This window comes from Triturus cristatus, chromosome 1_2 (assembly GCF_964204655.1).
Source record: "Triturus cristatus chromosome 1_2, aTriCri1.1, whole genome shotgun sequence".
In the NCBI taxonomy this organism is placed as follows: Eukaryota; Metazoa; Chordata; class Amphibia; order Caudata; family Salamandridae; genus Triturus; species Triturus cristatus.
The window spans coordinates 571,872,335-571,895,868 of record NC_140580.1 but is presented as its reverse complement, the minus strand read 5'-3'; the positions used below and the strand labels follow the sequence as shown (position 1 = coordinate 571,895,868).

The following is a 23,534-nucleotide window of genomic DNA, read 5'->3' as shown; positions in this document are numbered from 1 at the left end:
GTGCCCTTTCTATGTGACATACTGGCACTGCGCCCTTTGGTGTTTTGGCTCAAGTGCTGGCTAAACAAAGATCAAGAGATCACACAACAGATCATAATGGACTGCATGCGCCTTGAGCATACGCTTCAAATCCCATGGCTGAAATACATTGGTGGTTGTTTTACCGAGTTGGGCCGCCCGGATCCCTTTTTAAAACCTTCTGCTATAGTAAAAAAGGATGTGGAACTGGTTAAGAAAGCTTTCAGTTGTAGCAGGAAGTTAGAAAGAGACAAGCTGGAACTAAGAAAACCAAGTGTTCGCAAACTCCGAACTTTGAAAACTGATCCATCTACTGAGCCTTATCTCTTGGGAACATTGACTACATACGAGAGGTTTTTATTGTCTAGGTTCCGCTTTGATCTTTTTCATCTGTTACTTGCCGTTCCTAAAGGGTGTAGCAGAGGACAGGTGTTAGCACCCTGTGGCTGCGATCAAGTATCTCCACAGGATCTGCTACATTTTATGTTCAAATGTAAATTTTATGATATACCACAAAAACACTTTTTGCTCCCCCTTTTAAAAAGGTTGAATTTTAATCAGGTCCGCCCAGCACTTTTGTTTTTGCAGATGTTAAAACCAGATTGTATTTTCTTCATCGTGGGATATCTGAAAGCAGTAGCGAAAACAAGGGCAGGTCTTGAATTTTAGTCATATTAGAGGGAGAAGGCTCAAAATTATGGTTCATGCGTTTTGTATTGTATATTAATTAATAACATGAACTGTAAAACTCTTTTTTAATTCTATGTATTTATTTGTTTTTATCTATCCCTAAGATTCAGTCTTTTAATAAGGTGTGGATATGTTGTAACTTTTATGGTTTTAGGGAAAAACCGAATAAAGTTGTTTTTGATTGATTGATTGATTGATTGATTGACTGTCGGTATTCAAGTAGAATCCACAGAGGGAGAACATCTCTATTCATCTCAATGTCAAACATTAATGGCATATAGAAGGAGGTGTATAGGAGAGATGGGCCAATTTGACAAGAAATATAAGTCATCTATCATTGAGTATCCCTTTTCCACCAAAGTTTCATGTACAGAACTCCCCACAAAATGCTTGGGCATGTATCAGACAAGTTAACATATGATGAGGTTGTGGACAAATGGCATGAGTAAATAGGAAGCAACGGACAGAACCGTATTTAAAACAAGCATTGGAAATGCAAACGGTCTCACATTTGTTTGAGTTAGAGCTTTTGTCATTGTAAATGGCAATGTCTTTTACCTATGTGTTATGGAGTGTATGTATGGGGTGTTTAGTGGAATTATGCGGGTTGGATTGGATTAGTTAGCTGTGGACTTGTGTGGCGTGGAATTGTGCGGTGTGGAATGGATTTGTGTAACATGGTGCGCTGTGGAATTATGTGGATAGTAATTATGTGGTATTGAATGCACTGGAAGTATGTGGAGTGTGATTGTGTGTTTTGGAGTAATTATGTGGAATGATATTTTGTGTTGTGGAGTGGTATGAAGTGAAGCTTAATAATGTGGTGTTGAAATTTGTGGAATTGTGTGGGGTGGATTGGATGTATGTGGTGTGTTGTGTAACAGTGTTATTGACTTGAATTATGTGGTTGGGAGTTGAATTATATGGTGTGGATAGGAAATGTGTGGCGTAGAACTGTGTGGACAGGTTCGTGTTTTTGGTGGCGAAAAAAAACCAAATAGGTAGGAGCTAAAATCCAGATGTAGGTTTGTGGGTGTTTTTAAAAATAAGAAAATGTGAATCAGTGTGTTTCTTCGGTGAAAACAGGTCTTAAGGTAATTACACACAATACACATAGTATAAATTTACTGCAAAACTTGTGATGCCGATATCCTCCAGATTGAAAGCCCAGCTTTGGAAATTAGACAAATGTATTATTTAAAACACTAGTGAGGCTCCTAATAGCATTTATTATTAGATATGACACGCTCAGATTTGAGAACCAGACTCGGCGACATTTCCCCCCAGTTTGAATTTTTAAATAAAAAGATGGTTTGTGTGTCCGTGAGGTCGCCATGGTAACAGTCCCATTTGTCCAATAGCTCTGTTCACAACGAGAGAGACAGCAGAGTCATAAACGGGGTTAGCACCTAAGTACGATAATAATACATATTTTGCACATTTACTGAAAATGTTTCTATTGGAAATGCTAGGAATTCCACAGTTTCTATTCCAGTCGCATAACATCTGTACCTGCTTTACTTTTGTTTGAATGCCCGAACACAGAAAGTTAGTTCTCAAGTTCTACATTACGAGGACCCTACTTTATCGTGATAAGATGACAGGGATCGTAGCCCTGCCCTTTAGATCCAATTTTAAACTGGTCTGGTTTCAATTACAAAAGATCTGCTCATTTCCTTACTGTTAGACCTGTCAGCCCTTTGGGTGGTCCCTCCTCATCATTATTTATTTTGTCCCACTTTTGCCTCAAACCCTGTTAGTATTTTTCCTTTTTGGGAACCACCAGACTTTTTAGTGTTGATGCAGGGTCAGGGAGCCATTTTCCCTACCTCTGGAACTTCTGTCTGAGGGCCTGAAACACAAAATGGTGGCCACCCATTGTCACCTGTGACATCACTGGAACCTACTAGTACCTTCCAGAACATTCTAGAACCCTGTGACAGTGTGAGGCAGGTTTAGAATGTTGGGAAGCCAGCTCAGAGTTGGCAGTTGGAGTTGGCAGTTGGCACCTGACTGGTGAAGGGAGAGCAGCACAACACTGAAGGAGGAAGGAGTGAGGCAGCAGGGGTGGAAACTTGTGCCTGGAGTGGGGTCCAGAAACCCACCCTTGATACTAGTCCCTACTGACTGAGCCCAGCCTAGAGCCCTGTGTGGGATAAAGTCAAGAAGAACCAACTCAAGGACCTGAACAGCCGGAACAGGCCTTGAAAGTAAAGAACAGCGAGTTCCTGACCTGTCTATTGGTATCTTCCTGGAGTTCGACGCCGAGAAGCCTAGAGACCTGGGGCCGGAGGTGAAGAAGCGGCGCTGACTGGAAAGCAGACGTCGTACCCGGAGCCGCCAGAGGTCGAGAGAGGGTGCCGACGGAGGTCGTGGAGACACCAGAGGTCGAGGAGGAAGTCACCTGAGGTCGAGTGTGCGGCGTCGACGGGGGAGTGAAGTCCGCCCTCCGGAGTCGCCGGAGAGCGAGGTGAATCGTGCCAGAGGTCGGGAGTGGAGATCGCACTCCGGAGTCGCCGGAACCTGAAGGGAAGAGCACCGGAGGTTGGGAGTGGAGGTCGCACTCCGGAGACACCCGGAAGTAGGGAGATCGTGACCCTGTGACGCCGGAGACCGACATCGAATCGAGGCTGCCCAGCGACATCGAGCCGAGGCCGTCCGCCGACATCAATCCGGAGCCGCCTCACGGCGTCGACAAGAACTGACATCGAGCCGAGGCCGTCCGCCGACATCGATCCGGAGCCGCCTCACGGCGTCGACAAGAACTGACATCGAGCCGAGGCCGTCCGCCGACATCGAACCGGAACCGCCTCACGGCGTCGACACGACTCCGGCGGAGTCGGAAGTTCATAAAGAGGGCAGTAAGTGGAATAGAGGGCGCCTAAGGCCCTGTGGAGCCCTAAGAGACCATCCTAGGGGCTAGAGAGGTGTTAGGACCAGCCTGGGGGTGCCAGGGGTGGACTGAGACTGATACAGTGACCTGTGTGAGGGGTTGTGTAGTTTGGGAGAGCCAGATTCCTAGATTACCCTTGATCTACCTCAGTTTTAGCCTCAGCCTTATCCAAGCTAGGTGAGACACCCTCAGGCCATCCACATAACCACAAGCTGTGATTGGGCCAAATCAACCCATAGTACCTCACAAACGTGACCTGATTTGAAAGTGTACTGATGGCTTATATTTATTGAGAGTATTGTATTCTTTGTATTTATCCTATTTATTGTCTCACAGTATTTGTCTCACAGTATTTATTCCCTCACAGTATTTATTTGCCTATGTATTTTATGCACATCTATTTATTCATTGATTATTTATGATCTGAGCTTATTTATTTGACCTACCCTTTTTACAGAAGACGCTTTGTGTACTGCAAGTGTGTTATTATTTATTTAACCTGCAACTAAGAGAAAACAAGATAAACACAGATATATTTTCATAAATTTTTACGGTGTAGAGTCGGTTTTGGAACGGATGAACGCATGGTTATTGTGAGGGTGTGACGTACGCTTAACACAGTGCCTGACCCCCGACCGCTCGAGCCAAGCTACCCCTTGTGCTGGGAAACACCGGGTGACTGCTAACCCCGGTTGCCCGGGGTTTTCTAACATAATTGGTGTTCAACGGTGGGATAGAGCTGTGCTTGCGTCCACTCGACAATAACTGTGGGTAGTCCATAGGCCTACACCGGGAGTTCTCAAAGCGGACTTCCTAATTCTGAGTTTTGTTTTTTCCAAATTTACTTTGGTGGTGGGAGGAGGTATTACAAAAGGTACCCCCCTGCATAGCTTCTGTAAACACCTGTCTTCTATTCTGAGTGGGCAAAATGGAGTTTGTGTTGGAAGATTTGGAAACTTACACTGTGGCCCAACTCAGAGAGTTTTGTCAGCGAGAGGGGGTGTATTGTCCCCCGGGTGCCAAGAAGGCTGAACTCCAGACCAGCTTGAGGGCTTGGGGGGAGGCACGACGGGAAAGTAAGGCTGAGCAGGAGGACAGGGATGGAGAGCCTGTTAGCGAGGGGGCTGGGTTGTACCAACCTGATGTGGGGAACCTGTTAGCGGGGCCCAGAACACTTTCCAGGAAGGGCAGCACTGTCTCTAGCGGTGGCTTATCAGAAGTAGAATTAACTGACCGGAGGGAGAAAAGACAGCTCACATGGAAGTTGGCGGAGCTGGAGAAAGAGGGAGGGGAAAAGAAAAAGGAGTTCTCTAAAGGCCCCCAAAATAACTTCCAGGGAAAGGGAACAGGATTCACCCCTAGGGCTAACCCACCCAGAAACCCTAATCCTGGCCAGAGTCAGCAGCCAAGGGTTGTCCATTGCTTCGAGTGCGGTGGCGTCGGACACTATAAGGGAGATGCGAAGTGCCCGAAAAGACCACCCCCTCCCATTGGAGGAAAGGCCCCCGGAGTAGCTAGTGTAGTGCTCGGGGAGGAGATGCCCTTAACTAAGGGAAGGGAGTGGGCGGGTGTCACTTTAGTGTCCCTGGGAGAACGGGAGATGGTTCCTAAGATCCAGGTGCCCGCAAATACCACAAAGTATGGGCAGTGGGTCACCATCAACAGCCAAAGAGGGGAGGCTCTGAGAGACACAGGAGCCAGTATGACTATGGTACGTAGCCAACTGGTGTCTCCAGAGCAGGTAATTCCCGACGTACTCCACCCAGCCGCGATGGCTGACAGCAGAACCGGCCACTATCCGGTGGCCGAGGTTCCATTTGAATGGGAGGGGGTTGCAGGTTCACTTCGAGTTGCCGTAAGCCCTGCCGTGCCGGTCGATTGTCTACTGGGGAATGACATGGAGCACAATGCTTGGAAGGAGGTGGAATACCGGACTCATGCTGAGATGCTGGGTACACATGACTGGGCCTGTGTTAGCACAGGGTCCGCGACTACCCGGAGAGGGAGTCTGTTTCGACTGGAGCCTGGAACAAAGGCACAGCCGGCTGCCGACCAAGGGAAGAACCGAGGACAGGAGGAGCCTGCCTCGGCATCCGCGCCCCGTGTGACGGATAGGCCACCGGAGGTGGTGGACCAGGAGTCCGCGGTGGGGGATGTTACCAAACTGGAGGACCTACCCATCCCGGCCGAGTGGCACGTGGAGGGAGGGCCGACCAGGGAGGAATTCTGCAAGGGCCAGAGGGAGTGCCCTACCCTTGAGGGACTGAGGCGACAGGCCGAAGCCCAGGCAGCAGGGAACGTTGAGGGGAACTACAACCTTTACTGGGAGGATGGCCTCCTCTACAGTGAACCCAAGGCACCCCTACATGGATCGTCACGAGCCTTAGTAGTCCCTCAACGTTACCGAGCCTTCCTACTGGAATTGGCTCACGAGATCCCCTTGGCAGGACACCTGGGGCAAGACAAGACCTTCGCCCGTCTTGTCCCACACTTTTATTGGCCTCAAATGAAAGTGTCGTCCGACACCTACTGCCGGACATGTGTGTCTTGCCAAGCCAGTGGGAAAACAGGGGTGAAGCTGAAAGCTCCCCTGGAACCACTTCCTGTCGTTAGCACCCCCTTTGAAAGGGTGGGCATCGACATTGTGGGTCCATTAGATCTGCCTACTACAGCTGGTCACAGGTTTATCCTGGTTCTGGTGGATCATGCCACACGGTACCCAGAGGCTATACCTCTAAGGACCATTACAGCACCTGTTGTGGCTAGGGCCCTGATGGGAATCTTTACCCGAGTGGGTTTTCCCAAGGAAGTTGTGTCCGACAGGGGGACCAACTTCATGTCAGCATACATGCGGGCCATGTGGAAGGAGTGTGGAGTGACCTACCGGTTCACAACTCCTTACCACCCCCAGACCAATGGTCTGGTGGAGAGGTTTAACAAAACCTTGAAAGGTATGATTAGAAGTCTGCCTGAAAGCCTGCGGAGGAAATGGGACGTCCTCCTACCCTGTCTATTGTTTTCCTACAGGGAAGTGCCACAGAAGGGAGTGGGCTTCAGCCCCTTCGAGCTTTTGTATGGGTACCCTGTGCGTGGACCTCTCAGCCTGGTGAGAGACGGATGGGAAAGAACTCCCAGAAAGCTTCCCCAGGACGTGGTGAGCTACATGCTGGCCTTCCGAAGCCAAATGGCTAAGTTGTGGAAGCAAGCTTCTGACAACTTGGAGGCCAGCCAAGCAGTAATGAAGGCGTGGTATGACCACAACGCTCACCCGGTGGAATTGGAGCCTGGCCAGAAGGTGTGGGTGATCGAACCAGGAGAGCTTAGCGCCCTCCAGGATCGCTGGTCAGGACCCTTTGAGGTATTGGAGAAGAAGGGTAAGGCTACCTACTTGGTGGATCTTAAGACCCCTCGTCAGCCCCTACGGGTGCTGCATGCCAACCGCCTCAAACCCCACCACGAGAGGCCCAAAGTCATTTTGATGATGGTGACTGACGGAGCAGAGGACGTGGAAAGCGAGCCTCTCCCCGATTTGTTTGCGTCTCAAGAGAAGGATGGGTCGGTGGAGGGAGTGATTCTCTCCCCATCTCTAACTCCTGAACAGCAGGAGGACTGCCGCCAGGTCCTGGGACAGTACTCTTCGTTGTTCTCCCTTGTTCCGGGTAGGACTCACCTGTGCGTCCATGATGTGGACACAGGAGACAGCCCACCTGTGAAGTCCAAGATCTACCGGATGTCAGACAAGGTGAAGGCCAGCATTCACAGTGAAGTCACTAAGATGCTGGAGCTAGGAGTGATCGAACCTTCCAGCAGCCCCTGGTCCAGTCCGGTGGTGCTAGTACCAAAAGCCGCACCACCGGGTGCCCAACCGGAACTGAGGTTCTGTGTGGACTACCGGGGACTGAACTCAGTGACCAAGACTGATGCTCATCCGATCCCAAGGGCGGATGAATTGATTGACCGGCTGGGAGCTGCCCAATATCTAAGTACCTTTGACCTTACTTCTGGGTACTGGCAGATCTCTCTGACTGACGGAGAAGGGAAAGGTCAGCCTTCTCCACGCCCAAAGGCCACTACCAGTTCTGTGTGATGCCCTTTGGGCTCAAGAACGCACCTGCCACGTTTCAGCGTCTGGTGAACCAGATCCTCACTGGAATGGAGAGTTTCTCTGCTGCTTATCTGGATGACATAGCCGTCTTCAGTAACAGCTGGGAGGATCACTTGCGTCACCTGCAAGCTGTTCTCCAGGCCCTGAGACAAGCTGGTTTAACGATCAAGGCCAGCAAGTGCCAGATCGGGCAGGGGTCGGTAGTGGACCTTGGACACTTGGTGGGTAGGGGAGCGGTGCAACCCCTCCAGGCGAAGATCGAGGCCATCATGGCCTGGGAACCCCCCAAGACTCAGACTGAGGTCCGAGCTTTTCTGGGCCTCACCGGGTATTACCGCCGCTTCGTGAAGGGATACGGTACCATTGTGGCCCCCCTCACGGAGCTTACGTCCAAGAAACAACCTCGACGGGTAGTCTGGACGGAGGCTTGTCAGCAGGCCTTTGTAAAACTGAAGCAAGCCATGTGCGAGGCCCCGGTCCTACGGGCCCCAGACTTTTCCAAGGAGTTCATTGTCCAGACGGATGCATCAGAACATGGCATTGGGGCAGTGTTATCGCAACTCAATGAAGAGGGTCTGGATCAACCCGTGGTCTTCCTATCCCGGAGACTACTTCCCAGGGAACAGAAGTGGAGTGCAATAGAGCGTGAAGCCTTTGCAGTGGTATGGGCTCTGAAGAAGCTGCGGCCATACCTGTTTGGCACGCACTTCCTAGTTCAGACCGACCACAGACCCCTTCGTTGGCTGATGCAGATGAAGGGGGAGAATCCCAAGTTGCTAAGGTGGTCTATCTCCCTACAGGGAATGGACTTTCAGGTGGAACATCGGCCTGGAGTGGACCACGCCAATGCAGACGGTCTCTCAAGGTATTTCCGCCTTAGTGATGAGAACTCCCAAGGGGTTGGGTAGCTCTCCCCACTTTCAGCTGGGGGGGGGGACGCGTGTTAGACCTGTCAGCCCTTTGGGTGGTCCCTCCTCATCATTATTTATTTTGTCCCACTTTTGCCTCAAACCCTGTTATAATTTTTCCTTTTTGGGAACCACCAGACTTTTTAGTGTTGATGCAGGGTCAGGGAGCCATTTTCCCTACCCCTGGAACTTCTGTCTGAGGGCCTGAAACTCAAAATGGTGGCCACCCATTGTCACCTGTGACATCACTGGAACCTACTAGTACCTTCCAGAACATTCTAGAACCCTGTGACAGTGTGAGGCAGGTTTAGAATGTTGGGAAGCCAGCTCAGAGTTGGCAGTTGGAGTTGGCAGTTGGCACCTGACTGGTGAAGGGAGAGCAGCACAACACTGAAGGAGGAAGGAGTGAGGCAGCAGGGGTGGAAACTTGTGCCTGGAGTGGGGTCCAGAAACCCACCCTTGATACTAGTCCCTACTGACTGAGCCCAGCCTAGAGCCCTGTGTGGGATAAAGTCAAGAAGAACCAACTCAAGGACCTGAACAGCCGGAACAGGCCTTGAAAGTAAAGAACAGCGAGTTCCTGACCTGTCTATTGGTATCTTCCTGGAGTCCGACGCCGAGAAGCCTAGAGACCTGGGGCCGGAGGTGAAGAAGCGGCGCTGACTGGAAAGCAGACGTCGTACCCGGAGACGCCAGAGGTCGAGAGAGGGCGCCGACGGAGGTCGTGGAGACACCAGAGGTCGAGGAGGAAATCACCTGAGGTCGAGTGTGCGGCGTCAACGGGGGAGTGAAGTCCGCCCTCCGAGTCGCCGGAGACCGAGGTGAATCGTGCCGGAGGTCGGGAGTGGAGATCGCACTCCGGAGTCGCCGGAACCTGAAGGGAAGAGCACCGGAGGTCGGGAGTGGAGGTCGCACTCCGGAGACACCCGGAAGTAGGGAGATCGTGTCCCTGTGACGCCGGAGACCGACATCGAATCGAGGCTGCCCAGCGACATCGAGCCGAGGCCGCCCGCCGACATCGATCCGGAGCCGCCTCACGGCGTCGACAAGAACTGACATCGAGCCGAGGCCGGCTAGCGACATCGAACCGGAACCGCCTCACGGCGTCGACAGGAACTGACATCGAGCCGAGGCCGTCCGCCGACATCGATCCGGAGCCGCCTCACGGCGTCGACAAGAACTGACATCGAGCCGAGGCCGGCTAGCGACATCGAACCGGAACCGCCTCACGGCGTCGACACGACTCCGGCGGAGTCGGAAGTTCATAAAGAGGGCAGTAAGTGGAATAGAGGGCGCCTAAGGCCCTGTGGAGCCCTAAGAGACCATCCTAGGGGCTAGAGAGGTGTTAGGACCAGCCTGGGGGTGCCAGGGGTGGACTGAGACTGATACAGTGACCTGTGTGAGGGGTTGTGTAGTTTGGGAGAGCCAGATTCCTAGATTACCCTTGATCTACCTCAGTTTTAGCCTCAGCCTTATCCAAGCTAGGTGAGACACCCTCAGGCCATCCACATAACCACAAGCTGTGATTGGGCCAAATCAACCCATAGTACCTCACAAACGTGACCTGATTTGAAAGTGTACTGATGGCTTATATTTATTGAGAGTATTGTATTCTTTGTATTTATCCTATTTATTGTCTCACAGTATTTATTGTCTCACAGTATTTATTCCCTCACAGTATTTATTTGCCTATGTATTTTATGCACATCTATTTATTCATTGATTATTTATGATCTGAGCTTATTTATTTGACCTACCCTTTTTACAGAAGAAGCTTTGTGTACTGCAAGTGTGTTATTATTTATTTAACCTGCAACTAAGAGAAAACAAGATAAACACAGATATAGTTTCATAAATTTTTACGGTGTAGAGTCGTTTTTGGAACGGATGAACGCATGGTTATTGTGAGGGTGTGACGTACGCTTAACACAGTGCCTGACCCCCGACCGCTCGAGCCAAGCTACCCCTTGTGCTGGGAAACACCGGGTGACTGCTAACCCCGGTTGCCCGGGGTTTTCTAACACTTACAATGATTGGTTCATAAGGTTTTGCTACCTACCTTTTCTTATTGGCCGGCATAGCAACACAGAAAGGAACATCCGTGCAGCCAGGGACAGCATATACAAGTAGGCAAGGTGCAACACTTTCCCCCAGGGTAGAGGTGATAAACAATTAGAAAGGGTAGGAATCACACAGCGAGGCATCGGTGAAGCGGGAGCCACGCTAACCTTCAAAGTAAATACATTTTTTAAAAGCGTGCTGAAACAGAGCGTGGCAGCCGTGAAGCAGGCGCCACGCTCATCTTAAAAGTTCAAACTAGGCATCGGCAATGCAAATAGGACTCACCTTTTTGTAGACTCTGAACAGAATAAACAAAAACCCTCCCAGAAACTTTCATTTTAGAGCGAGGGGCAGCACTTGCCAGTGAGCGTGGCGTCAGGAAGGCGAACGCCAGCATCAGATAAAGTAAAAGAGGCAAAGCTGATTATTGAAATTACAGCACATGCGTGCAGGATAAAAAAAAGAAAAGCGAAGAACATGGACAAGGGCGGCCAGGTTGCAGTTGGCTAGAATAAGGCAGCAAAATAGGCTGAAATCATCAATTAAGTCAAGATAATGCAGAAAGTACACAGTGCGCAAGCAAGAATATTTTCTTACTTGCGATAAAAGAGGAGCGTCACCTGTTCCCGCAACTGAAAGCAGAGCAAGAGTGCACCATCTTCACACCAAGCACCAAGGCTTGCTATTACTAAATTGAGTTAAGGAAAACAAAACAAACCCACCCCCGTAGAAGCCCAAACAAAGACAAATCCTACCAAACAAAAGCCCAACTGGATCGACATGGAAAATTGCAGAAAGGTGAAAACTTATACAACCAATGGAGCAGAAGGCACTGCGTGGGAGGCAGCACTGACCCAACTGTAGCATTAAGAGGAGGTGGGAGGGAGAAATTCTATATTGAAATCTAAACTGCTATGCCACCAATGCTGAACACAGGCAAACAGTAACAGAGCATGAAACCAAGAAAAAAAAAGTCCCTCAAAGAACAAATGAAAAACCATTGCGTAATGAGACAGGGAGGATCAGAAGAGGAAAAGGAGGGACAAAGAGGCAGGACTGGTCACTAGCAAGCAAGGATTTTTAATGGACACTGAAGCAAACAAATCAAGAGCAGGGGGGATGGTTTTAAGCCCACTAGAGAAATTACAATAGATCTCAGATGCTCGACCTAAAAACAGCCTCTCTGTTTAAGTTTGAATAAATCTGGAGTGAGGTTAGAGGAAAAGTTATTTTCCTCCAGTTCCACACTTTTTTTTTGTGTAATTCCGGTGTATTTTATTGGGGCTGGAACTTGTGTGCTACTTTTCAGGTCTAGTGTTTCGATTGGTGGTATGTTTTTCCAACTGTAAAATACTGATTTCAATGTAAAAAATTATTAAACAATTAATTTCCAAATTGTTTATTGTTGAGCTGCGGCTCTATACACTATTATTTTGAAAACAAACCTGCATTTCACTGTATTTTTCTACTATCACTTGACTATTTTATGCAGCAATACTAACTTCATTAACAAAACATTTTTAAATAAACTTGAAATGTGGATTAATTATTCCAGGAACTGTTGGGAAGCAGAACACAAACATATAACTTCAGATACTTAAATTCCATTGCCTGTCTGAATTATGTACTCCTAAACGGCTTGCCAGAAACTTTTTTGGAGAAAAGTGAGATTTTTTTATCACGCAACTTCTCTACATATTACACATATCTTCTGCTGTTCTGCATTCCACCTATTGAAATGTGTCTGTGACAGCCAGATTTGCACCCCCTTGGTGTCTTTATCGCAAAGTTTCTAAACACACATAGGGGCAACATACGAGTTGTCATCTCCACTTTCACATTACTGATGCATCTATTAATAAGTTTGGATATTATGAAGACCCTAGATGTGTCTGTTTCACTGAAACAGAAATGGAGAACTGTAAAAAAAAAAAAAAGAGAGCAAAACAATGTGTTTTCTGATTATGCTTATACTGATTATTCTATCGGTGGATGGCAGATCTGACAGGTAATGACATGCCCAGGGCCTTCCCAAAGTCTTTTTGCAGCTTCTGAGGTGATTTCTCCACTCTATAGCCTGACAGGTCTAAATCGCCCTTACTTCTGATCACACATTGGCTTTTCCCATTCAAGTTCACTAGCTTTATGGCACATCCTATTTTAACGAATCATGTACTATTTGTAAAGCTTTACAAAATTACCAACCTGTACATCACAATGAAAAGCTTTACATGCGAGATGGGCTCCATGAAGCCAGAAGACTGAAGTTTGGCATTGTTTTTATCGGGACGAGTGTGGGAACGATGGGTGGTAGGAATTTTGTGAGTCTCTGCAGGTTCTGGCACTATCAATTACAGAAATGCCAGGACAATGTGTGTTTTTAACTAGAATTTGAGGCTTGCAAGGGCTTCTCGGTATGAAAACGTCATGGGATACCACCCTGGACTCCCAGGTGTCTAATTTTCAAAAATGTCTCAGTTCTTAGCATTCCCTGGGTGTTGGATTTTTTTTATTTTTATTAAAGTTTGGTATAGCGCGAACATGACCCAGGTGGGTATCAGAACGCTTTACATATGTTTAGGTAGAGAGAGAGACAAGTAGGGCAATATACATCAAAGAGCAAATCAGATAAAAAACTGTCATTTATAGTCAGTAGGAGCATAGCATCAAGATCAGCGCATTGTTCATTAGAGGAGTTTGTTCAGTAATAGAGATTTGACTTCCTTTTTGAAGGCAAGGGTAGAAGGAATCAGTCTTGTTTCAACTGGAAGGGAGTTCCAGATTCTCGGGGCGATGCCAGAGAATGAGCGATTGTAGGTTTTAAGCTTATTACATTTTTTGGGCTTGAGCAGCAAAGTGCCTGTCCTGTGCTCCTTGTGGGCCTGGAGCCACCAGATAGCTCAAGCTTGTTAGTCAGGTAGAGTGGGGTGTTGAAGTGTAGTGCTCTAGGGGTCATACATGCAATCTTTAATTGTATCTAGCTTCAAAGGGAAGCCAGTTGAGCGATTTCAAGGCCGGTGAAATGTGATTGGTCTTCTTAGAGCTCGTGATGAGTCTAGTGGCAGCATTAAGAAAGGCTCTGATAGGAGCTAGACTGAGTTTCGGCAGACCGCAAAGAGTGGCACTGCCGTATTCTAGCCTGGAGATGACCTGTGCTTTTACTGCCGCTTTAAAGTCATCATGTGGAAGGAATGTTTTGAGTTTTCTTAGGATGCAGAGTTGAAAGTTCGCTCCTTTGGTCGATGATCTGATGTGGCCTTGCATGTTTAGGTTTTTGCCTAGCACAACTCCCAGAGATTTAGTAGAGTCAACAATGTGAGGAGTGCAGTTGAGGGCGGTGAGGTTACAAAGAGATTGCAGCACAGTGGGGGATTGTCTAGCGGGTGCAATGAGGAGGAATTCCGTCTTGAGGGCGTTTAATTTGAGGTGGTTGGAAGTAAGCCAGTTTAGGGTTTTGAGAAGGGTTCCATTGAGCGATATGATGTCCTCGGGGGAGATTTTCATGTAAAGTTGGGTGTTATCAGCATACATGTGATATTGGATGTTGGAGGTTTTAAAAATTACAGTCAGAGGTTCCAGGAAGAGGTTGAAGAGGGTGGGGGAGAGTGAGGATCCTTGGGGGACACGAAGTGTGCAGGGATGCGGGTTGGAGAGAGATTGGTTGGATTTGACTCTTTGGGTTCTGTTGTTGAGGAAAGATGCAAACCATTTAAGGACCGTGCCTGAGAGTCCCATTCTGCGTTCCAGTAGGAGAAGATTATCGTGTTTGACAGAGTCAAAAGCCGATGAGAGGTCGAGCAGAATTAAAAGGCAGGTTTCATTTTGATCGAGTAAAGTGAGGGCATCATCAACGATGTGAGCGATGGCCGTTTCTGTACTGTGGCCACTGCGGAAACCCGACTGGAATAGGTCGAGAAGCTGGAATTGCTCAATGTGTTTGCGAAGTTGTTCATGAACACATTTCTCCAGAAGTTTTGTCAGGGTCGGAATGTTTGTGATTGGGCGGTAGTTGTTCAGGTCATCAGGGTCAGCCGAGGGCTTTTTAAGAATAGGGAGCACCAGGCCCGCCTTCAAGCAGTCCGGTATCTTACCTTGAAGAAGTGAGGCGTTGATTATTTTGGACCAGAGTGGCGCAAGTGAGCCTATCATTTCTTTAAAGAAGTTGGGGGGTTTGAGGGTTTAAGGGTGGAGAGAATGTTGCGGATGGAAATGTCATTGAGGGGAGTGAAATGACTCCGTGAGGCATTGTTCTTGAGTGAGAGGACCTGATGCGGGGGCAGGGGAGTGGAGACAGGGTCGTCAGGAGGGGACGCGAGAGTGAGCACAGCAGACCTTAGGTCTGATTCGCTTTTGTTAGTCTTTTCAAGGAAGAATTCAGTCATCACCTCGCAGTTTGGTTGCGTGCGAGCTGTGAGCTGAGATTGGGTAGCAGCGTTATTGGATTGAGATTTGATGAGCTCAAAAAGTCGTTTCGGGCGATTTTTGGCACTGTCCAGTTGGTGTTTGAAGAAGTTGGATTTCGTCGTTCTTATGAGTTTGTTGCATGTACTTCTTTGTGATCTAAGAGATTTTAGAAGATCTGTGAAGGGAGAGGATCTCCACTTGCGTTCAGCTAGTACAAGACTCCATCTGTCAGCATTAAGTCTGTCATTGAACAATGGTTTGGAGTCTTTATTGGGAAATCTTTTTAGTTGAAGGGGAGCTGTATCATTCAAGGCAGAAAGCATGGTGTTGTTATAATGGTCGGTAAGGTCGTGCACGTCAATCATGTTGGAAGACGGGGAAGGGAGAGATTGCAGAGTTCTATGAGCTCATTAATGCTTGTGGTGTTGAGCGGTCTTTTCCACTGTTTAAGTTGGAGTGGTTGACCCGATTTGTGGTTCCAGCTTTCAGTTATCAGGAAGTTGATAAAATGATGGTCAGACCAGTCACAGGGGAGAATGGATTCGAGTTGAATGGAATTGTGGTTGGAGATGATGAGATCAAGTGTCGAGCCTAAGTTGTGGGTGGGGGTGTCGCAGAATTGGGTAAGGCACATGTCAATAAGGAAATTTTTGAGGGTTGTGACAGCCTGATCGTGTGGGTCATTCCAATGGGGATTGAAATCACCAAGGAAGATCTGGGGGGAAGTGTCTGGCAAGGTTGGAGGAGATGGTTTCCATAACCTGTTCGATTAGAAGGAGGTTATCACCCGGGGGGTGGTAGAAGATGTGAAGGCTGCATAAGGGTTTGAGAGTGCTGGTGATATCTATGCAGAGGTATTCGCAGGTTGGCAGCAGGGGACTGTTTTGCTGAGAGAGTTTCGGAAGATGCAGGCAATGCCACCTCCCAATTTATTCGCTCGGTCGAGTCTAATAAATGTTGTGACTAGGAGGGACGAATAGGTCAATGAGCCACGTTTCTGTGAGGATAAGGAGGTCTAGGTCTTGGGCTAGGATGAGATCTGCCAGGTCTGTGGCATGTTTCACTGCTGATCTGCAATTAATTAGCATGCTTTTCAGATGTGATTTGTGCATTGTGTCAGTGAGCGCGGGGTGTGTAGTGGGGATCTGCAAGAGGTTATTGGCGTTAATGGTATTGGCTTTGAGCCTGGGCGTTCTATGTGGGTTGGGCGAGATGGTTCGGATGGGTTCCGAATCACCGTGTTTAGGGAGTGTAGGGTTATGAACAATTAGAGGGGGTGTTAAGGAGCATAGAGCAGGGCCAGACATGGTCAAAGGAGGGGAGGTGTATTCGAGGAGGAGGGAGAGAATATCATCTTCAGAGTATGGGGAGGTGTACTCAAGGAGTAGGGAGAGAATATCCGGTTGTGGATAAGGATTTAAGGATCTGGTAGGTCGAGACGGGGCATTAGGGTAGGGGGTGGTGTTCGAGATTAGGGCAGAGGGTTTCGGGAGGATCAAATGTGGGGACTCGAGTGTAGGCATGTTGGTGGAGAGTTGGGGGATCTCACATGTGGACACTTTGGGAGAGAGATCATGGGCTAGCTCTTCGGTGGCCTTTATGAGTTTAAGGATGGTAGTTTTGAGAGTTAGCAGTTTGTGGTTTATAGTCTTGAGTTTAGAAGCAGGATCGGAGTGAGGAATATGGGTCATGTTGAGGTGAGGCGGGGGATTTGTCAATGGGGAGGGTGAAGGGGAGATAGGGGGGAGGTGGACGGGAGGGGTGTGGGAAGTCCACTAGAGGAGAGTTCCATTTCCGAGGTACTGGAGCATGAGGTGAGAGGTCGATGTAGGGGAGGTCAGGGGAAGGGAAGTTGGTGGAGTTCATGCGTGGGCAAGCCTGCTGTCTAGTGAGGGAGTTAAGTAGGCAGGGGCTAGCGGGAGAGGGGATGGGGGAAATGACAGGGAGGTGGTCGGAGCGAGGGAGAACAGGTGCACTAAGATTATTGGTCAAGGTCAGGTCAGGGCATGCCACGATGGGTGAGATAGGGGAGCCAGGTGTCTGGGAAGCTGTGGTGCAGTGGGGGTTGTTCTGGGTGGGAGAAGCAGTCCTCCGGGTGTGGTTCGGTAAAGAGGGCTCATGGACGTCCTGAGTTGGGAAAGGGGAAGGTTTGTAACAGGATTGAGTTGTAGGGACGCTAGGAATCAAAGATCTTTTAAAGAGTGCAAACTTATCATCAAAGATGTCCAGACAACGATCGGAGGCCTAAATAGGGATAGTTCCATTGTTGTAGATGGATATAGTGGCATTTGCTCTGAAAGTGGGAGACTTTGTGACCAAAAGTCGCAGACCGTGCGGGAATTTTTTAGTTGAAGTGATTCTGAGTAGGGAGTGGAATGTAGCTCTCCACTGACCTCTTCTTTTAGTGTAGAAGATCAGGTCGTTCGTAGTAGTGCCTTTATTTGGGCAGATGTATGGGTCAGAGATGAGAGTTTCAGGGTTGGCCTTGAGGAGCTGGTGTTTTAGAGTTTTGGTCGCATTTTTGGAGAGGTTGTTCGGGTAGTTAATTGTGAAGCTGTTTGAGCCAGACTTTTCCAGTCTGGTGTCCATGCTGCAATGTGTAGGCGAGATCGTGGTGTGGGGATTTTAGAATACGAGGTTAGGCAGTGAGGTAGTCATACTCAGGAGCATAGAACACATGGTTAGGCAATGTAATAGGGGGCCTTAGCAAGATGGCTGCTTCAGGGCGGTTGCCGTTAGAGGGTGACTGTCATAAGTTAGATTAGTAATGTTGGAACCATTTGAGCTTTTGCGTTTGATTAAAGATTCAGGCAATGAGAATGTATGTGTTTAAGAGAAGGATGATCAGCAGGAAAGATGACCATGGAGCCTTTCAAAAGGCACTCTTCCAGGTCACGCTATGTACTGTGCCTATCTGGCATGGGGTGTGCAGAGTTTTGTTACACAATCGTGTAATCCATATCAGCCAAGATTACCTCTTGCCAGTCGAGAGAAACGAGACAGCAGGTCATCAAAAGTCAAGCAGCAGGGTATCAGTAAAGGTTAACGTCTATCTGGGTCGAGGTGAGCGTTGTTTTGTCACACCAGCCATGAAAACCCTATCAGCCAGGAGCTCACAGCATCAGGCAAGAGGGACCAGAGTCAGATCAAGCAGCAGGGCATCAGTGATGTTCAATGTTGAAGGGTACCGGGAGAGCCTTTTGCCTAACGTGGCTAGCCATGGAGTGAGGGTGGACGGATCAGGTGATGCTTGGAGTAAAACTGGGCCGTTGCCAAAGGATCTTAGATGAGAGGGGTCTCAGTCGTAACGGAGCAGTTAGGGAGAGCGCACAGGGGGTGCTGGGCCAAGGAGAGCAGGCATATTTGCGATCAGGCGCCAATGTGGATGGTGGGAGCGAAGACAGGAGACATCAACCGAAAGTGCAGCTCACACATACCTCGATTCAGCAGGCAAGACAGTTCCAGGTGTAGACATGACCCAGAAAGTGATCGCACTTGCAGGCAGACTCAGGCAAGGTGGCAGTCTCCGGCACAGTCACTCACGGCAGACGAGGAGAGGTGGGAATGGGCCAGCTCTGTGGAGATCACAGCAAAACCGCAGAGGACGCCGGTTAAAAAAAGTGTCTCTGGTCACAGAAATAGTCGAGGGACTCACCTCGAGGGAGGCAGCAAACCAGGCTGGGAGGCCCAGCAACTCGAACCAGCGGCAGCTACTTGATGGGCAATGGGCGTCGATGGTGTGTCCAGGGGTTGTTTTCACAGCTCCAGACCCGTTGATGCAGAGGGCTGCCAACCCCCCTGTCAGGGCAGAAGATGTAGGCGTCCACAGGCCAGTCCGAGGGTGAGGGGACCTCGCAGGGATCAGCCAGCTGCAGCGCGCTGCTAGATCCGAAGCAGCGCCACCCGACCAGTTATAGGAATCTCGGTCTGTTGTCCGCACTCTGGGCATCGATCGGTGTCAGACCGGAACGAAAAGGCTTTACCACGCATACCTTTACTACGAAATTCGTAGTAAAGGCATGTGTGCTAAAGTTAAAAGAAAAAAAGCGTGGGATTAAAAGAGAGGGCTTGGGGGGGGGGGGGGGGCACACCCCATGATAAAATATAAAAAACGCACCTGTTTCCTTCATTTAAAGAAAGAGATGTGGAGGCAATAACGTCGTTAGTGGAAACGGAAGGACACTTCCGCTTCCTCTTAACAACCGTTCCTATTAACGACATGCAACGTCACCAAGGAAGATCGAGGAGAGGTAAGGGGGAATGAGGGGGTGGTGTCACGCAGGGGTAAATTTAAAGGGAACATTTTTAGTGTGATATCCTTTAACAAGAAAATGCCATTAACATGCATAATTTAACAACGAAAATCGTTGTAAAAGTATGCGTGTAAAAGGCATTTTCGTGATAAAGGATATGCGTGGTGGTGGCATTCGCGTTGTAACGCATGCATGGAAAAGGCATGCGTTACAACGGAATGCGTTATAAAGTCATACAACCATTGGATTTCTCTGCATTAGTGACTTGCAAGCGTACGCTGATGTGCAAGAGAAGAACACATTTTGCAAAATGCTCTGAATCACAACATAGCATGGGTAACCACAAATTTAGAGGTTTACAAATAAGCACGGTTTCTAAATTTAGTTTAACTCATATTTTACCAGGTGTACTGCTGTATAGTCGTTCACAATTAAAAATTATATGGTGCAGCTCTATTGTTGGCTTGGTGTATTGAGTGTTTTGGACAACCCTACAAACCCGATATAAAGCCAAGACCAGAAGGGTCTGTTGGACGTAACAGTATATTGCGTTTGTAAATCAGCCATCATGACAAAACAACTACTGAAAGAGCGGTCAAGATGGCTATTTATTTCTCTTCATGTTCATTTTCAATAGATTAATTGAGAAAGGTTTGAGGAATCTACACAAAAGATCACTTGCTTAATTCAGAATTTTGCCTACTTTTCAGAAAATATAGCTTTCTGGGATTAACTGTGGGTTTTACACTGGTTCTCGCCATAAACTGCAAGTAGGTTGAAATCGCAAAAACATAGAAAAAATTGGCTACCTCTTAGAAAAATGCAAAGTCAGCGGTAAAAATGTTTTTGATACAATTCTGCTTGTTCCTAAATACTGGCAACACAGTGAAACTGGCAACACAGTGACCCTAGTACAGCAAACATTTTCTTGATATAGTTTAAAACAAAATAAAAGACGTATGCTTACTTACGCTTACAGCTTACTTACACTTACAGCACTCTTCCCTATTCCTCCCCCCCCCCCCCAAAAAAATCTAAATACACTTAAGTTATCTATTTTCTTGGTTTCCTCCATGAGAATCTACAAACCCTGAATACCTTTCAGATCCCCAGGATACTGGGAAAAAGGATGCACATTTGGCTTTGATACCTTTTGTGGAAAAAAAGTTTAGGTTTAAGCGTGAACAAACCCAAACATCCAAAAGAGGGTTTAGCAGCAGCAGGGGAAGCGCTTAACAGCCAACTGGTTAAAAGTGATCAACATATAGATGGCACATTGGGTTTAGTTCCTAATCCCCCTCACCAACATTTCATAACATCCATCTCCCTTTACCTTTAAAAGAGAAATGTGTCACGTGTCCCCTGAGAAGGCAGGTTATACACGAATTGCCATTATATTATGGGCAAATCAAAACATCATTTTAGTTCTTCATCACATTTTTTGGTTATCACACTACAGAATTAGCAAGGATTAAACACTTTTGACCCATAGGAATTCTGTAGCAATCACAATTTCCCATTCATATACATAGGTTTAATACCTGCATCGCTAAAGCATAGAACGTCCCAGAATATTTCTAATGCACATACAGTAGCAGTTTGTTGGGCTGCGGGTCGAGTGAATGGGGTTCACTACAGAGAATGTACACAGTACTACTGGAAGTAAGTGACAAGACAAGGAACAACGACAGTAGGGGCTGCTTTGTCAAAAAGACATACAAGTCTGGAGCAGGGTTACATTCAACAGGTGCTTTCCTCAGAATTCTTTAAAACAAGCGTGACAAAAGTAGGCAATGTTAATAAAAAAACAATGTTTGGTTGTAACCTAAGTATAGATGAAATACAGAGAGTTACTCCTTGGGCAGAGCCAGAGTAAGGGAAAATCATAAGATTTAATTTAACATCTGTACAACAGGGGCTGTGCATTTTTTTGCAGGAAGCAGAAGCAAGTCCACAGTTTCAGAAATTTACTTTTGCGTTCTGAAATTAAAAGCAGGCGGTATCTTGCAGAACTCCACAAACCTCTGTGAGATTGCACACCCACAAGTAACGGGTAGTCTGTGCCACGGATATTCTGATTGCAAGCCAGCACCCAGTCAGACTGATTATATCATAGGGCGCTATTCTGATCAGCTGCATGGTGGGTCCATAAAAACACTAAAATATATTCATCAATTTACTCCGGCCAACCAATGAGAAAAGGACTCTGATTTCGGACCTTTCTGATTAGCTGCTGACAGATTAGTTGTGGAGAGCAATGTGTCTCAGGCTCTGTTTTGAAACACCTGGATGCAGAGACATCCCAAACAAGTATTTTCTATTTTCAGACATGAAAACTAGCACGGAGCAGATTGTGGTGGTTCTCCATAACGGATTACACTATGAATAAGAGTGGGTATTACATTCTGCATTTCAGGGTATAAATTGTCCCACTCTTATGCAATATCGCACCCCACACAATACCATGCTCTGAAATGCAGCCTTACCTTCCAAAGGGGAGTTTATGAGAATGACTCTTCCCATAGGCGAGGAGGCCCGCAGTCTCCTGGAGTGGCCATTCACCTGCCTGTGCTGTTTCCTTAGTAAATGTCTCGTTGCTGTGCTTCCATCAGCTGATGCATTCCTAGGGTGCGTGGCATTGGTCATTTCCCTTCGTACAGAGTCAAAAGCATGCGCCATTGCTGGGAAGGGTAAGAGCTGGTCATGAAGGCTTCAGAACCGTGAAGGTTTGTTCAGGAAACTAAACAACGTCCCAGCAGTACAGGCAACAGTGACCTTACGAAGACAGCACTCATGCTACATTTTGTGTCCTCATGTCGTTTCCCACCAAAAGAGATGTGTGTTTGACATGTTGCAAGGTGAATGTTTATTCCCAAAATAAACGGAGTAATGATTTCACGGATTCCATTTCTTGTTGTATTGGGTCAATTCACGTTTTCTCACCTAAGACCATTAAAAAAAAAGAAATTGAACGTGTAAGACAAACAGATACAAAAGTTCTGTGTTTACTATGAAATAATTCAAACAAACGAGAGCTGAATATTTCTAGGACGGACAGCATTTATTTACTGCTGTGTTCGGTGGACAGAAGTGAAAGCCCCCAGGTCTAGTGTCCGATAAGCAGCATATATGTTGTCACTTTCCTGTCAAGCGTTTTCTATTTTCCATAAGAGCCTAAACATTTGAAGGTGTGACAGATCTGGGCCGGAGGATGTACTCAGACAGATCATGTTACACCCATCAATGTTGATGTCCCATACATAAATCATCGAGCCTGTAAACACTCAGAGACAATGAGGGCAAAGCATATGATGGAAATGTCCACTGATATCACACAAGCAGGTGTATTCTTTATTTGGGGTTTAGGAGCTGTAGCAGAGTAATAAGGCTGAAGGCAGTTCTGAAATACATATTTTATACATCTCCTTTCTAATACTGGCAGTAATCCAACTATCATACTGTAAATCAGTACCTGCTCATCGGCACAGGTAGCTCTCATTCCTCATCTCTGTAGCATACGCCATGGATTCTGAAGCTTTATGCTTGTATAGTAGGTACTGGAATAAGCATGCTTTAGAGTCATTTCAAGCTGCTCATTGTTCTTATCCCATGGCTATTTAGGTAGATATGACATGCTAAACTGCCCCACATACAACTCATTTCCCAATGGTTAAGCTCCTGATGGAGCTTTTATATTAGAACAGTTTCTCCTCTCAAGTGTATCTACAGGAAACAACAACTGCTGATTTTACCTTACTAGGTTGGCCCTGGCCCTATGCTCATGATGCTTGGCATATCTGCTGTGCTGCTGCCTCTCTTCCTGTGCCAGGTGCAATAGCTCAGAGCTAAATCTTCATGTCCTGCCATGCTGACTTTGACAGATCTCGCCCTTACCAGATCTGATTAACTATAGCAAGGAGGCTTGGCCCTTCATCTTAAATGTGTGAACAAGGAAATAACCGGTGATATGGTTTTAAGGAATGTGCTGGCTGTTTTGGACATCAAATTATTCTTACGCCTACTTCTGAGACCGAAAATTTAGTGTAATAATGAGATCGCCTGGACACAAGACAGCTAACTAGCAGATTATCTGCTGCCAAATCAAACACAAGAAGATGATGGACGGAGCACTGAATATTTTCAGACACTCACCCCCAGTCACAGATCTGGGTTGAATCCATCATCTTTCTTTAGCTCACTTC

General features: G+C 47.4%; 1 protein-coding gene across 2 annotated transcripts in view; it reads right to left on the bottom strand.

Annotated features, from left to right (window-relative positions):
* The window catches only part of PDZD7 (PDZ domain containing 7), a 573,233-nt gene that overhangs the window by 518,041 nt on the left and 31,658 nt on the right, over positions 1–23,534 (bottom strand). Inside the window, exon 2 of one of the 2 annotated variants that reach the window (XM_085606490.1) lies at positions 21,819–22,275. The exons of the other annotated variant lie outside the window; for it this stretch is intronic. Within the exon in view, the coding sequence (XP_085462616.1) occupies positions 21,819–22,011 (193 nt within the window). The 5' untranslated portion in view covers positions 22,012–22,275. The remainder of the gene's footprint in view (positions 1–21,818; positions 22,276–23,534) is intronic. 2 annotated transcript variants of the gene reach the window in all.